The 14,193-nt window shown below is 48.4% G+C and overlaps 4 protein-coding genes across 4 annotated transcripts; 3 read left to right on the forward strand and 1 right to left on the reverse strand.

Moving 5' to 3' along the window:
• The first annotated feature begins 10 nt into the window (after positions 1–10).
• On the forward strand, positions 11–1,492 carry EI90DRAFT_3062137 (uncharacterized protein). Its single transcript, XM_039060617.1, has 10 exons — positions 11–31; positions 108–119; positions 179–194; positions 252–294; positions 364–467; positions 517–604; positions 664–706; positions 767–803; positions 858–939; positions 991–1,492. Exons 4-10 carry the CDS (start codon positions 265–267, stop codon positions 1,171–1,173), a joined length of 567 nt encoding a protein of 188 aa, XP_038915158.1. The 5' UTR covers positions 11–31; positions 108–119; positions 179–194; positions 252–264; the 3' UTR covers positions 1,174–1,492.
• A 2,395-nt stretch (positions 1,493–3,887) lies between these two features.
• Positions 3,888–7,077, reverse strand: EI90DRAFT_3125086 (uncharacterized protein; the record flags this gene model as incomplete). Its single annotated transcript, XM_039063785.1, has 7 exons — positions 3,888–5,301; positions 5,353–5,816; positions 5,873–6,162; positions 6,232–6,441; positions 6,504–6,509; positions 6,566–6,661; positions 6,714–7,077. The coding sequence occupies 7 exons, from the start codon at positions 7,075–7,077 to the stop codon at positions 3,888–3,890; spliced, it is 2,844 nt and encodes a 947-aa protein (XP_038915159.1).
• A 2,173-nt stretch (positions 7,078–9,250) lies between these two features.
• EI90DRAFT_1350951 (uncharacterized protein) lies at positions 9,251–10,462 on the forward strand. The gene has a single exon (XM_039051713.1). The coding sequence runs from the start codon at positions 9,555–9,557 to the stop codon at positions 10,191–10,193; it is 639 nt and encodes a 212-aa protein (XP_038915160.1). The 5' UTR covers positions 9,251–9,554; the 3' UTR covers positions 10,194–10,462.
• A 722-nt stretch (positions 10,463–11,184) lies between these two features.
• On the forward strand, positions 11,185–13,842 carry EI90DRAFT_3155239 (uncharacterized protein). The gene is made up of 20 exons (XM_039065985.1): positions 11,185–11,736; positions 11,788–11,812; positions 11,864–11,920; positions 11,968–12,036; positions 12,098–12,141; positions 12,205–12,214; positions 12,275–12,292; positions 12,344–12,369; positions 12,424–12,449; positions 12,508–12,542; positions 12,595–12,619; positions 12,678–12,689; positions 12,749–12,764; positions 12,828–12,870; positions 12,942–13,045; positions 13,098–13,185; positions 13,250–13,289; positions 13,349–13,385; positions 13,439–13,517; positions 13,569–13,842. Exons 1-20 carry the CDS (start codon positions 11,615–11,617, stop codon positions 13,722–13,724), a joined length of 1,032 nt encoding a protein of 343 aa, XP_038915161.1. The 5' UTR covers positions 11,185–11,614; the 3' UTR covers positions 13,725–13,842.
• Positions 13,843–14,193: the final 351 nt, after the last annotated feature.

Below are 14,193 nucleotides of genomic sequence, written 5' to 3' on the forward strand. Positions count from 1 at the left end.
GCACAGGTGTTTTGGGCTCATGTGCAGTTGGGTGCGTATATCCTGCATGGAACGACCTGTCACTAGTACTGTTCATTTACCCCCTCTGATCCGGACCGGATATTTAGGCTTCGGACTATGTGAGTTTCCCCATACTCTATCATGCTCTATTTTAGTTGATATACTATCTTGTGGGTAGGGTCAACAGCCTCGACGTAAGCCTTCGTCTATACATGATGCTTGATTGAATTGCGCTGAATTTACTCTGACAGGGTGACAGTGAAGATGATCGCAGAGTTCATCAAGCCCACACGTGTATGTGTCGGATACATCTTTTACCGTCTTACAGAGAAGCTTCGAATCTTACTAACATTGTCTACAAAGTTATATCTTCCTACCCTTTGCGCTGGATCCGGTGTTGTTTGCGATATCCTCATCGCATATTCGGTGATCAGTCAACTTATAGGAAATAAGACCGGGTTCAGATCGTATGTCCTTCGTACTCCACCTTAATATAACATCTAAGGGACTGTACAGAACGGATAGGGGCATAATGCGTCTGATCACTTTCACCTTCAGCACCGGTGCTTTGAGCAGCATTGCAGCCTGCACCATCATCGTTACAGTGAGTTTCAGATCGTCGCTGACTTTTCTCATGGAGAGGGATAACCCTCAATGCATCAGTTTTTGACTGGACTCGGTTCCGAGACACTTGGATTCAGCTACCGTATGCTCTAGAAGCTTTCGCGTTTTATTCAATTCTCCAGCTGACTCAATCGACTTACAGTTCTATGCAGAATCTATAGCAACAGTTTGCTTGCATCGTATGTGTCTTCACAGAAATTACGCTAGTTGCACCGCTGACTAAATACTGTAAGGCTCAATCAACGCGGTAGCTGGTTTAAGCATCACGATCAGTTCGATTCTGACTGGACTGGGGCTGCTGCAAATCCGGAGAAGGTCAGTGCCATTTCAGGTGCCATCCGAACTTGTCCATCTAATGCGAGATAGATGTGTCCCTCATCAGGGACCTCTCGGTCAGGTTTCCCCACTCTGAACCCCAGTCCTCGCCACCTAGCCTCTAATAGTCGAACAAGCGCAGGCACCGGTATGCCCAGACCCACTCAGACTCAGAGTGGTGACTACGTTCACATCAAGTTGGTGCCTCGAACCTTTCCTCGAATTTTTACGTGACTGACTTTTCGTGAGGGGTAGTGTTCTGAAATTTTCACAAGTTCGTTGAGCAGAAGCGAATGGACAGTGGCCAGTGATCTGAGAAATCACCTCAACGGCCAGCAGGAGCCCCAGTTTTCTTCGATTCTAACTCTAAGATTCCCTGCCCTGTCAATGCTCTCTGTTCCTGAGCTGCTTTTCTGTTTGTTCTCCACGGAAGCTGGTATCCCGCCTAGCTAGTGACCAGCTTCTACTAGAATAGAATATCCTGCCTCGGTTTCTGCCGCCTATTTATCGACTTTGTATCACTAGTGCTGTGTTTGGCATGCTCCGATTATGTGGTGTGAAGTACAAATAGACCTCTTCTGCCTAAGTTCTGTAGCAATCGTTCTGCTCGATTTTTGGCATTGACTTGGGTCGAGGAATGAGTCCTGTCACTAAGTGATTCAATTTGACCAGCCGAATTACGTCGGAAACCTGGAGAGGCTGTATGGCTTCTTTCCGGCCTATGGGCATTACACCGCCATCATCTCGCTTCGCGATTTAATGGGGAGGCGTGCCAAAGAAGCAGTCGCGTTCGAAAATCCAGCACTAGTAATGGTGCGAGCCCCGAAAAGAAATAATGGCATCCAGTTGGGTGTGGAGACAGCCCCACAGGGAACTGTTAGCACAAAAGCGTGACAAACATCAAACGAATCTAGTTTGTAAATTACCACCCCAAATAGCAGTGATTGGGGCCGGATTCCCAGCATTCTAGTAGAATAAAAACTCGTCTGCATAGCAGAGCCTCGGCTGCTCGGCTACTATCAATGGAATTCCCTGGCACTTGGGCGGCGTGATCTACGTTGCCCGTCATCAGTGATCGGGTATTCCGCATCACTACACGATGAAAATTCGTCTGGTAAAGCCCGAGCTGTGGTAACATGAATGTAGAGTTCTTGATTCGTCGGACAGATCTTCCGGTTGTTCAGTCTGGTTCTCGCATGACCACGTGGAAGAGATCAATCGCTGTTCCACATCACCATCTGAGTCCTCCCACACGCCGCAAATGTTGCAGGCCTTGCACTGTCATGGGAGATGCAGCAAATAGGCATCTCGAATGCATGTATGAATGTGGATGTGGGCAACGTCGAGTTGAAATCAATCGCGTCTCTGCTTCCCGGCGGCCAAAGATAGGGTTTCTATACAGACATCTGCCTGATCAAGACGTCCCTGAATGCCCAAGAAAGTGATAGCGGAGAGTAATGAGGGCGCCATATTGCGCTAGATGACCGATTTCGAACTCTGACTGACATTCGCAAGCGCCAGCTACCATGGGACTTTGCCACCAACCACTCGGAGTTGTTGATGGATGCGTGGGTGGGGGACCTGTAGTTCATCTATGACGTGACTCACCCCACTCACTCCTATTTTCGAACGTTATCATACCCTCGTCCCGGTCCAGTTCTACATCGCATGTGCAGGGTGTTGATTATAGGCAGGATTCCAGCCTCTACTAAAGTGTTGATCATATGTGCAAGTTTCTCTTCTTTGTACGTGCTTTAATTGCTCCCGGCGTTTAGGATTGTGTCGATTGGGTGCTGAATAAGTATCTGCCTCGGTCTCCTTGCAGTACAACACACTGTCAGGCGTGCCCACTTTACCTTCAATTCTTGTAAGGCCGATTCATCCCAAAAGGCCTGCACATGTAGGCAGGATCCCAGCCACTAAGGTAGATTGCATATGTTTGTTTGAAGCGATTTTGGGGAAAAGATCCTATACACTCATTAATAAAAACATTCGAGCGCTGGGAAACATCCTTCATGGAAAGGTCTGTTTGTATCAATAATAACTGTGGAACGCCGCCTGAAGCGGCAGATCCCGCTACTCTTACCTCGCATGCATGTTCACTCTCAACATTGCTATTGGCTGAGGCGAAGCCGAGATTCGCTCTCGCTCTGCGCATACTCTGATTTCAGGACCACGTAATTTACACTGCAGCCATGCAGCGAGCGGATAGAACTGTATGGGCAGAGAAAGGACCTGGGTTTGGGGTCATACAGACCTGTGCATAGGACAATTGAGTTTGGGAGAAAAAAACGTAGGACCGCTACGGAGTAGCGGAATTCCATCTTTAGAACTTAATTAGCCTCCAGCGCGCAGCGCTTCAACTAGGCAGGACTCCAGCCTCTATGACTTCGTAATATTATTTCGACAGCAAAGCAGTGTGATCGGTAGGCGTGCAAAGGCCACGACACACAAGGTAAGAGAAAAAACAAAACTATAGAGAGCCGCAGGCATCCAACCTAATGTATCTGCTTGTCGGCCAGATCGGAAGGCTCTGATGCTGTGACAACAAGCAGGATGGGTGCGAAGATCGCGCCCATCATTGGGCTATCAGCTGAGCAACCAAATGCTAGCCATCACATGCGCCTCCTATTGGAACTGCGGCAGATCAATCAAGTTACAGCGTGAATGAGTAGCGGGAAAAGACGTTGCTTCGAGTCGAGTGCTTTGGGACGGGAAAGTGTGGCAAGAACGAGTAGCAGGTGCCTGGATCGAGCAGGTGGCCCAACTCAACGCTGCCTACGTTGAAGATAGCTCAAGCAGCGGTTTATACGTGCAGAGAAACACTGGACTGTATACGTACAGCTGTGCCATGTCAAAATTATAGGTAAGAAATGAGCTGCAAAAAAAGAAACAATTCTTCGAGTGGACGCGATTGAAAGGGGAACCCTCTTCCCAGATGCATGAGCCTACATATCATTCACGCCTAACAATACAGTTCTGGCCATCTCATCGATGGTGAATCCTCTCTCCGTCACCCCATCTCCATCAATCATAACACCAAGCTTTTCTAACCACTCTTCGCAATTTCGGATAGACAAGAACGGAACCAGACAGCGCAGGGCGTCCAGGGATTTATCGTCCCACCGGGGATGTTCTACAAAGAGACCACCTTTCCTCAATAAGGTGGAATAGCATTGTACTTCACCCGGCTGCATATTGTACACAGTCGCGGAGCACCCATAGGCAAAGATATTGTAGCATTCATGCTCCACGGGCTTTGCACGGGGGCTCTTTCGCAACTGTTCTTTGGTCGTCATCAGCCGTGAAGGAGTAGGAGGTTCTGCCGGCCGGAAGCTAGGGGCTCCTTTTTTCATCTTCTTTTCTTGCTGAATGAGCTCCGTCGGCAATACTCCTAACTCCATTACAAGAGTTATATAAGGTTGATCACCGCCAGAGAAGAATGATAGATTGCGAGCATCGATATTGTAGCCCGCGGTGTTTCCTGCTGTACGACGGTTTTTGATCTGGATGAACATTGCTGTTACATTTTCCCTTCGAAGCAGGTCCGGCTGGGTTTTGTGTGGATTTAGCACGATTGGAATCATCATGTCGATGCTCGGCTGTCCACGCTGGGTAACGAAAGCGGCGCATCGCACTATCCCCGCTATACAGCCGGCGGTAGATACGACATCCTCACTATGCAGCCTAGCAAAGTGCGTAAACCGAATTCGGGCGTTCTCAAATTGCTCGCCGAGATTGACGGTCCCACCAGTAATGGGTAGGCTAGCAAGGACGTCCTGCGCCGCACCTGCTGAGAACAGACACCCGATGAAGTCGATCAAACGGCAGCCTCGACTGAACTTGATAAACTTGTCATCACTTGTATAGGGTGGAAGCCTGGACTTTCCAACGGCACGGTCATATGCCCGCATAATCATAGCACGCGCTATGACCTCGCCTCTCTCTCCAATGTCAATTATACCTTGGTTCATTACTTCCTCCAGCGTTTTGAAGATGAAATCGGGTTGGAGCGAGTGCAAATTTTCCATTTCTTGCGCCGCAGCTTCCGCAAGCCATGGTTCAGAGGGATATCCAGACCGCATGTAATCACGATGCGTTGGAATAGAGAATACTGTGCGCATATGCGACGCTACCATTTGGGCCAATGCAGTTGCCGCTACTTGGCGTGCTGGTTCATAATCGAGTTGTAGCCGCATGTCAATGACGGCTAGCTTTGCTTCTTGGGTGTATTTCGTGAGGTCTCCAGTGGCACCTTCTAGACCCGCAAGCTTCGCACGTGCCAAATCCATGAGCTTCTTGGCGAATATGTTGTTATGAAGCTTGTCATTTTGCTTGAAAGCATCATACATGGTCCACCATCTAAACCGTCAGTTAGTTTCCACGAAACAGCTTTGCAGAGGGGATTCATACAGCGGGCGTCCACAGCAGGAGAGAACTTCTGCAGATGACAGACTGTCGAAATCCTTGATCACAGGAGCCTTACGGAAGCAGTCGAAAGGCAGCTCCATAATAGGTGCCTGAAGGAGGGAGTCCTCACTTGTCATGCGAGCGGATCTTCTGGGACCCGGAGCTGGAGCAAGGTTCTCGAAATGGGAGCTCGTAGTGAGGAAGATGGTGAAAACAGGAATCTCCCTAGTCCTCAAGTCTTCAAGGCATGACAACATCTTGTCGTAACGGCTTCGGTGCGGTATCCACGGGTCCGTGAGGGAATGAGCCTCATCGAAGTAGAGGAACACCCGAATGCCAGGTTTCTCGTCGACAGCTTCGGAATCGGGTACACTGCCTTGATCTTCCAGGGGAAAAAGGCGAACCAACTTATCGCATGCCACTTTAACAGATTTCAGGAGTTTGGCTCCCACCCCGGACTTCGGGTCCTAATTAAAGAAGCCAATTAATAATCACTCCACTGGCGAGCAACACTGAAACAAACCGCTCTGATCTCAGCAAGGCTAGAATCCATTTCCACTTGGCTCACAACCTCCTTGTACAACTCCTCCCGACGGGTTACGCCCTCACTTGTGCTGCTGGCCAAATATCTCCGCCATGCACAAGGCAGATTGGTCGTGTCCTTCAACTCAGCCTTGATTCGTTTCCCCACGGAATCGAAGAGATGCCTGAAAAACAGGTAATATCGGACCGTCAATTCTCGTTCTTCGGCATCGGAAATATCGGACTGAGGGGGATTAAATGATTTAGTCAACAACTGTCTAACACTCGGATCTGGGGAGGATATGCCCCAACTATGTAGACAGTTAATAAGTCCAGCAGTTACTCATGATATAATCATACCTCGAGTCTCGAGGGGATCTCGGAGATTGAAGGGCAACGTAAATACGAGAGTAGCCAGTTGATCGACCATACGAGACTTCCCGTAACCGGAACTTTGGATAATAGATACTGTCGAAGAGTATGACTGAGTGCGAGACATCGCAAGAATGTTGTTGAGAAGGAGTTTGTGATAGTTAAGCTCATAGTTTGTATTCCAGGAGGAGTGAATTGCTAAATGTGCCGAAACAATTCATCAGGCGAATGAACTAAACAACCTCACAGTCGTTTCTGACCTTCCTCTAAAATTCAAAAGGGATTAGGGTTAGGCATCTACAACTTGAAATTGGAGACATACGGATGATCTCAGTGTCAACGTGCGACGCCCAGGGCGGTAGTTCATCACCCGTCTGAGAAGGCACCCCAGGTTCTGCGAGCCGCAGCTTCACATCCACTGTACCACCAATTAATCACAATCAGTGCCTCGAACGCTGGTTGATACACACCATATCTGATCAAGGGGTGCCATTTGCTCTGTCTGAGTGCGTCTGTAATCAGATCCTGACATTTTCTGCGCTCAACATCGCCGAAGTTTTCCATGATCGATGCCCGCTCGCTTCGTGAAACAACTTTCACACCCGCCTCGTTCAGACCCTGAGAAAGAGTAGACAGAACACTACGAATGAGTTTACTCCACGCCTCATGGTCTGCCTTGCCCTCAGCTTTCTCTAGGTAAGCTACCCATAAGGGGCGAGAATCCTCGCTAGACTGAAAGACCGTTTCTATTTGATCGTCACGTAATATGGGGCGTCTTTTACCCAATGATGTGGAAGAATATTGCACATCTTCCATCCCCTCGTCTTGAGGCATGGTTGGGGCACCAAGTGGTCATGTGATCATCCACAAAAAATGATAACTTGTACTGAGTTATATCCGAATTTTTGTGTCGTATGTCCGTATGTCCTCCAAAAACAATTCAATTCACTGGCAAATTGCTCCACACGAGAATTCCCCCCGCGCCGGCGCAAGGTACGATTCAGAATGATATCCACTTGCCGATGGCGTCTACTATATATAGCGTGGAATCTGGGCGTGGGGGATTGCCAGGAGAGGAGTGTTGGCCCAGGTTTTGGAATGGATAGTCTTCAGTTCGACACTAGAATCACCAAATCAGGGTTTCCTCATATTCATAACGGAAGAATGACATGCTGGCTTGATTTGAGTCACTTACGTACTCTAGGTCGATAGCAGTATGCTCCCAGTTCACCATGTTGCCTCCCATATACTGACGCAAACCATCCTATTCCTATTGCTCAGGCGACTTTGACCGCAGGGGTGCGTAGAGTCTTTATCTTCTTCCTGAATTTTTATCTGATTTTCCTATTAGCTAGTTCTTAGTTATCTTGTCCAAATGTAGGCGTCATTTGGATCTCATAATAGTCGCACTGCTTCAGTCCCAGGTTTTATGCAAGACGATGCTGGCTCTGTGAGATTCTCCTTTGGCTAGATTCCTGCAACCGCCAAATTAACCCCTAACATTAACAGTGAATAAGAAACGGGTAGTGTTGACTAGCTTTATCGTCCGTCCGTGTCATCCGTTTGCTACGAATTCGGCCTGATGTTTGGTCGTAAAGTGTTCTGGGCCCATGTGCACTTGTGTGTGCATTCTTCATGGATACGCGTGCCACTGTTCCTACTCCCATCTGACACCGACCGGATACTTAGGCTTTGGACTATGTGAGTTTCCCGCATATTTTGTCGTGGTTAGTTTGATAGACACGTTACCTTGTGAGTAGGATTAACCGCTGCAACGTAAGCCTTAGTCTTGATTGACGTATGAGCTGAATTTATGCTAATAGCGTGATGGTGAAGACAATTGTATATCAGCCTCAAACGCGTATGTGTCAGATGCATCTTTCTCCATCCCTCTTGAGACTCCAACTCTTACTAACTATTAGTTACAAAGCGATATCTTTCCATTCTTTGTGCTGGGTCTGCTGCTTTTTGCGATGTTCTCATCACATATGCTCAACATCCCTCTTAATTTAATGACAGCCTCTACAGGACGGATAGAGGAACAAAGCGTCTGATTGCATTCACCTTCGGCACTGGCACTTTGACCAGCGTGGTGGCCTGCACTATCGTCGTTGTGGTGAGTTTCAAATCAAGGCATTCTTTGTGGACGGCGGGGATAACCCTTGATGCATCAGTGTTTGACCGGGCTTGATTATGAACCGCTTGGGATCGGCTACCGTACGCTTTAGAAACTTTCGCATTTGTGAAATTTCCTGGCTAACCCAATTGACTTACGGTTCTATGCAGAATCTACAGCAACAATTTGCTTGCCTCGTATGTGTTTGGTCGAAATTGTGCAGTTGTATCGCTCATTGGAAACCGTAAGGCTCAATCAACGTGGCAACTGGTTTAAGCATCTTGACCACTTCGATTCCGATTGGGTTGAAACTCCCCCAAATCGAGAAGGTCAGTGGTGTTCCAGGCGTCATCCGGCCTTGCACGTTCACCTGATTTCGAGATAGAAGTGTCCCTCGTCAGCTCAGGTTCCCAGTTCTCATCACTTGGCTTCTAATCCTGGAACAAGGGTGGTATGGCCAGACAGCACTCAGACTCGGACTCAGATTGTGTTCGTACCAAGTCTTTCCTGGAACTTTTCTACCTGACTGGCTTTTCGCACGGAGAGTTTCTGAGAACTCTGCGGCGTCGTTGAGCAGAAAGGAATAGACAACATAATTTGAGGCCATGATCCGGAAAATCACTTTACAACCAGCAGGTGCCCAAGTTTCCTTCGGTTTCCAACTTTTAAGATTTCCTGCCCTACCAATTCTCTCTGTTCCCGAGCTGCTTTCCAATTTAATCTCCACGGAAACTGGTGGTGACCAGCCTCTATCAGAATAGAGTCATCCTCAGAGGCAATCGCCGTTCAGGCACCTAGCGCGCCCACTTCCAAGGCGCCCTCGAGATCAGAAGATAAATTTAAGAGTTGCCAACGAGAGGACGGGGCATGTTTGACCGTTTCGATCCGAGTTGATGATTGAAATGTGTCTTGAATCCGTGAACGCAAGTTGAGGTCAGCGATACGGCAAGTCACTCTGGCAGCCTTCGTTTTCCCACACGAGATTCCCCGCCCTACCAATCCCCTCTGTTCCTGAGCTGCTTTCCAGCGTAATCTCCACGGCAGCTGATATCCCGCCGGGCCTCTATTCTGCTGCTTTTTTGTCGCGATAAAGAGACGTTTCTCTCCAAGCTCTGTAGCAACTGTTCTCTGCTCAATTTTTGGCGCTGGTCCGGGTCGAGCAATAAGCAGTTTAATTTGACCAGCCAATTCAGCCATGTCAACCTCCACTCCGAATGTAGAAGCGGTCACTCTCGGCGCCCTTAACCAAGCCGTACCGACATATGTTCCTGCGCACAAACCTCAACAACCACCTCCAGGTCGTTCGATCCTGTTTATTGATTATTCTACTATAAATACTGTGAAATACTTTATACTGATATCATATAGTCAGCTTCCCTACACGCTCATCCCCTTCGCCCCACACCAAGTGTCCGCCACAGAGTGGGCTCATAACGATGGGCTTCATCATGACTTGTATATCCAACATATCCTCAAAGTCTACCACCGTTTCAAGCACCCGGCGTCTCCGCTTTCCAGACTCCCTCGAAGAGAACACGTGGTGCTTGGGAATTACGCCGGAAGCTGGATAAGTATGCTTCTCTCCCGATCTATCGGGCGTGCCAGAGCTTTAAAGTCCTGCACTAGAAGCGAAAATGATCTCAGATGGACCCAGATCCAGTTAAGTCGTGGGGACAGCTCCGCGAGAACTGCCAGCACAAAAGTGTCACAAATAAATCAAGTTACAGCAATCATCAGGGATTCCTCAGCAATCTACGAATACAAACTCACGGAGCAGAGCCTCAGTTACCTGGCAACCGTCGGTGAATTTTCCCAGTGCTGGGGCAGCGTGTAGACTCCTAGTTGTTCGCTCGCACCCAGATGGAACAGCAACAGCAACTGGCTGCTCCACGTCACCTTCTGCATGTTGTGGGAGTAGAATCATAGAGCCAACTCCTCCCAGTCCGATTTTAGCCCTTGTACTGTCATGGGAGGCGTAGCAGACCTTCTCGGTGAGGAAGACGGTAGTTTAAGAGTAGCGAGTTTCCTTAGCGCGAGTGGAGCATATGAGAAGAAAATTCCAACCGAATAGACCCTCGACCCCAAGAGTTAACGTCCGCCCCGAAAGGAGGAATCCCCCCTTTTCGAAAACTGGCAGCACAACCGACCACATGTAAGTGGAGACTCCCCAGAGGAAATGGTTAGGGAACTACTTAGTCATAGGACAGACTCCCCAGACCGAATACGAAGTCATAGAGGCTGGAGTCCTGCCTACAGACAGAACGCATCCCTTCTTTTCACATTATTTTCGTGTATTTATTTCGAGACCAACCTGTAGTCTGCAACACACACGCATCCCCGCAGAATACCCATCATGTATTGACATTCCCCCCATGTACGCTACGGTGTCAGGACAGGACAGCCGCACTGCCACGTCATCACGGGGCTGCGGGGTATTTATCATCATCATCATCCCCGGTGCGTGTACTTATGTGGGAGTTGGCAACGTTGAGCTGAAAGCAGCAGCGTCGCTGCTTCCTGGTGGCCAAACATACGAACCCTATGCAGATATCTGCCTGGTCATGGCATCCCTATAGGAAAGAAAGTTATAACATTCGGGGTGGAGTACTGCAATGATAGGCATTGATAGGCATGAGTCCTCATGACCGTACAATGTAAACTCGTTCAGTAGAGCCTTAGCAGTGGCAACGCAAACATGTACTACTACATAATCCCATCTTTCGGGGAAGTCATTGCGACCGTCGGTGAAAATTTCCTGGGCGCCGTCGGAACAATTAAGTTTTTGAAAATTGGTTGACCCGTCGCGACGGATCTTTCCGACTCATCTTATCCTCCACGGTGGCAACACCCACGACAGCTTAATAAGTAAGAGTGGCAGAGTGCGCGATGGTAGAAAGAATTTTTGGCGGAAAGTTCTACCGCAACAGTTAACATGACCCAGATTGCGAGACGTATCCTAGACATTCCAGACATCAGTGACAGGGCATTCCTCATCACTGTACAATGCGGACTTGTCTGGCATGCAGAGTGGCGGCACGAATGCGTACTAATCCTATTTATTGGTAAAATACCGGTTGGTTGTCGGTGAATTTTCTTGGTGTTGTGTGGCACAATCCGCTACCCTGAAAGTGATCGGTGCCTCGGTTATTTGGTTCTATGTGGGTGGGGCAATAGGATTAAGATGTTGTGTTACATAGTGTCATGTTGCCTACCGATGGCTACTCCTAATATAAGGACTCCTTAGTGGATGTACGAATGGGGGACTTAGCTCGCGGCCCATCTGCACCCCATTCGAATATCACCATGTCTCCGTCCCATTCTCGTTTTGCGCAGAAAACGTTCGGGGCATTGATCGTCTGCACGATTTTCTCTTCTTTGTTCGTGGATTAGTTGTCCTCAATGCGATCGGGAACTGAATATCAACATAGTCTCCTTGCAGTACAACACTACCAGGTGTGTCCATGTCTCCTTTCAACTCTTACAAATCAATTCACGCGCTTTAAGGCTTGTCTTTATTTGAAACGATTTTGGAGAAAAGACCCCAGATACTTTCGGTACAATGTGAGTATTGTATGCGCACTAGGGAATACTTAAGCTTTATTATCTAGGTAATCGTAGTAACAGCGATCGACACATTGCACCATATGTTCTGTGTTTACACGCTGTATATGTATCTCGTGCGTCTTCTCTCTTTTCACTCCCCTCGCCACCTTCATCAATAGCGCCTCTGGGGTCCAGGTTGCATATATTAGCAGACCCCAACTTACGCAGCACTTCACATGGTGAGTCCTCTGCCAGCTTGGAGGTCGATTATTCTATCGTTACCACGTACTTACGCACCCCAGGTCAATAACAGTATGCCCTCAGTTCACCATGTTGGCTCCCATACTCTGAAGCAATCCGTCCTTTCCTCAGTCGACTGTGTTCACAGAAGTACATAGATCCCTTATCTTCCTTCCTTGCCTTTATCTAATTTCTATTTAGACACTTGTCAGTTACCTTGTCCAAATGTAAGCATCATTTGTCTCATGATTGTCGCACTGTTCAGGTCATTTCCCTCCCAGGTTTTATGCAAGACGATGCTGGCTCTGTGAGTCCCTCCCCCGGCTAGTTCCTGCGGCCGCCTAATCAGCCCCTGACACCAACAGTGAATAAGAAACGGGTAGTTTTAACTGGCTTTATCGTTTGTCCATGTCATCCGCTTGTTATCAATTCGTCTGATGTTTGATTGTAAGGTATTTTGGGCCCATGTACAGTTGGGTGCGTACATTCTGCATGGCATGTCTACCGTCGCTCCTGATATTAACTCGACATTTAGGCTTTGGACTATGTGAGTCCCCCGCACACCTTGTCATGGTTTGTTTGATAGGTGCAATATCTTGTGAGTAGGGTCAATGGCTACAACGTAAGCTTTTGTCCCCGAGACTATGCATGGTGCTTGACGTATGCGTTGAATTAACCCCAATAGCGTGATGGTAAATACAATCGCAGAGTACATCAGACCCAAACACGTATGTGTCGGACGTGTCTTCCCCCATTTCTCTTGAGAAACTTTAACTCCTACTAACTATTAGCTCTAAAGCAGTGTCCTCCTACCCTTGCTGGCGTATCTGCCGCGCTTTGCGATGTTCTCATCACATACTCCGTGATCAGTGAACTTATGGGAACCAAGACTAGGTTCAGATCGTATGCCCCCACACTTTCACCCCGATTTAATGACTTTTAACAGCTTCTATAGGACGGATAGGGGCATAAAACGTCTTATTGCATTCACCTTCGGCACTGGCACTTTGGCCAGTGTGATGGCCTGCACTATTGTCGTTGCGGTGAGTTTCGAATCATCACTAGCATTTTTCGGAAGGGGGGCGGGGATAACTCTTGGTGCATCAGTTTTTGACCGGATTTGATTCTGCCCTTGGATTCAGCTACCGTGCGCTCCAGAAGCTTTAGCGTTTGCGAAATTTCCTGGCTGACCCAGTCGGCTTACAGTTCTATGCAGAATCTATAGCAACAGTCTGCTTGCGTCGTATGTGTTTGGTACAAATTGTGCTAGTTGTATCGCTTATTGGAAACTGTGAGGCTCAATCAACGCGGTAACTGGTTTAAGCATCTCGACCACTCCGGTTCTGATTGGGTGGAGACTGCCGCAAATCCGAAGGTTAGTGGCGTTCTAGGAGCCATCTGGACTTGTTCATCTGATTCGAGATAGATACGTCCCTCGTCGAGGACTTTTCGGTCGGGCCCCTCGACTCAGATCCTCCGTTCTCATCACAATCGTGGGACAGGTGCGAGCCGTGATATACCCAGATCTCTGAATGATGATGTTGTTCGTATGAAGTTTTTACTTTCCGCGAGTGTTGGCTGACCGACGTTCTTTTCGTGCGGATAGTATGAACTTCGAAAGTTTGTTGAGCATGGGCGGTCCGCGAAATCGCCTTGCCACCTGCGGGAGTCCTAGTTTCCCTCAATCCCCGATTCCATGAGATCCCCCGCCCCGCCAATTTTCTCTGCCCCTGGGTCGCTCCAGTTTATTCCTCATGGAGGCTGGATCCCGCCTTGGTTCGGGTTTGTGGCCTCCCTGTTCCTACTACCGTGTTTGCCTATATGTGTTGCAGTGTATATATAGATCATTTTCTTCTCCCAGTTCTTTAGAAACTGTCTTGACGTTCTTGGCAAGTTTGGACTGACTCAATTTATCAGGGCCGTTCGGCCATTTCCGCGCTGATTTCCACTCCAAATTTCGCTTGCGCTTTGGGCCGTTCTCTTCTAAGGAACGTCGCGTTGATCCAAAGCGAAGACGCGTTATTCTCGCGTTCTTGCCGCTAGAACTTTAT

This window comes from Cantharellus anzutake (assembly GCF_015039405.1).
Source record: "Cantharellus anzutake strain C23 chromosome Unknown EI90scaffold_30, whole genome shotgun sequence".
Classification (NCBI taxonomy): domain Eukaryota; kingdom Fungi; phylum Basidiomycota; class Agaricomycetes; order Cantharellales; family Hydnaceae; genus Cantharellus; species Cantharellus anzutake.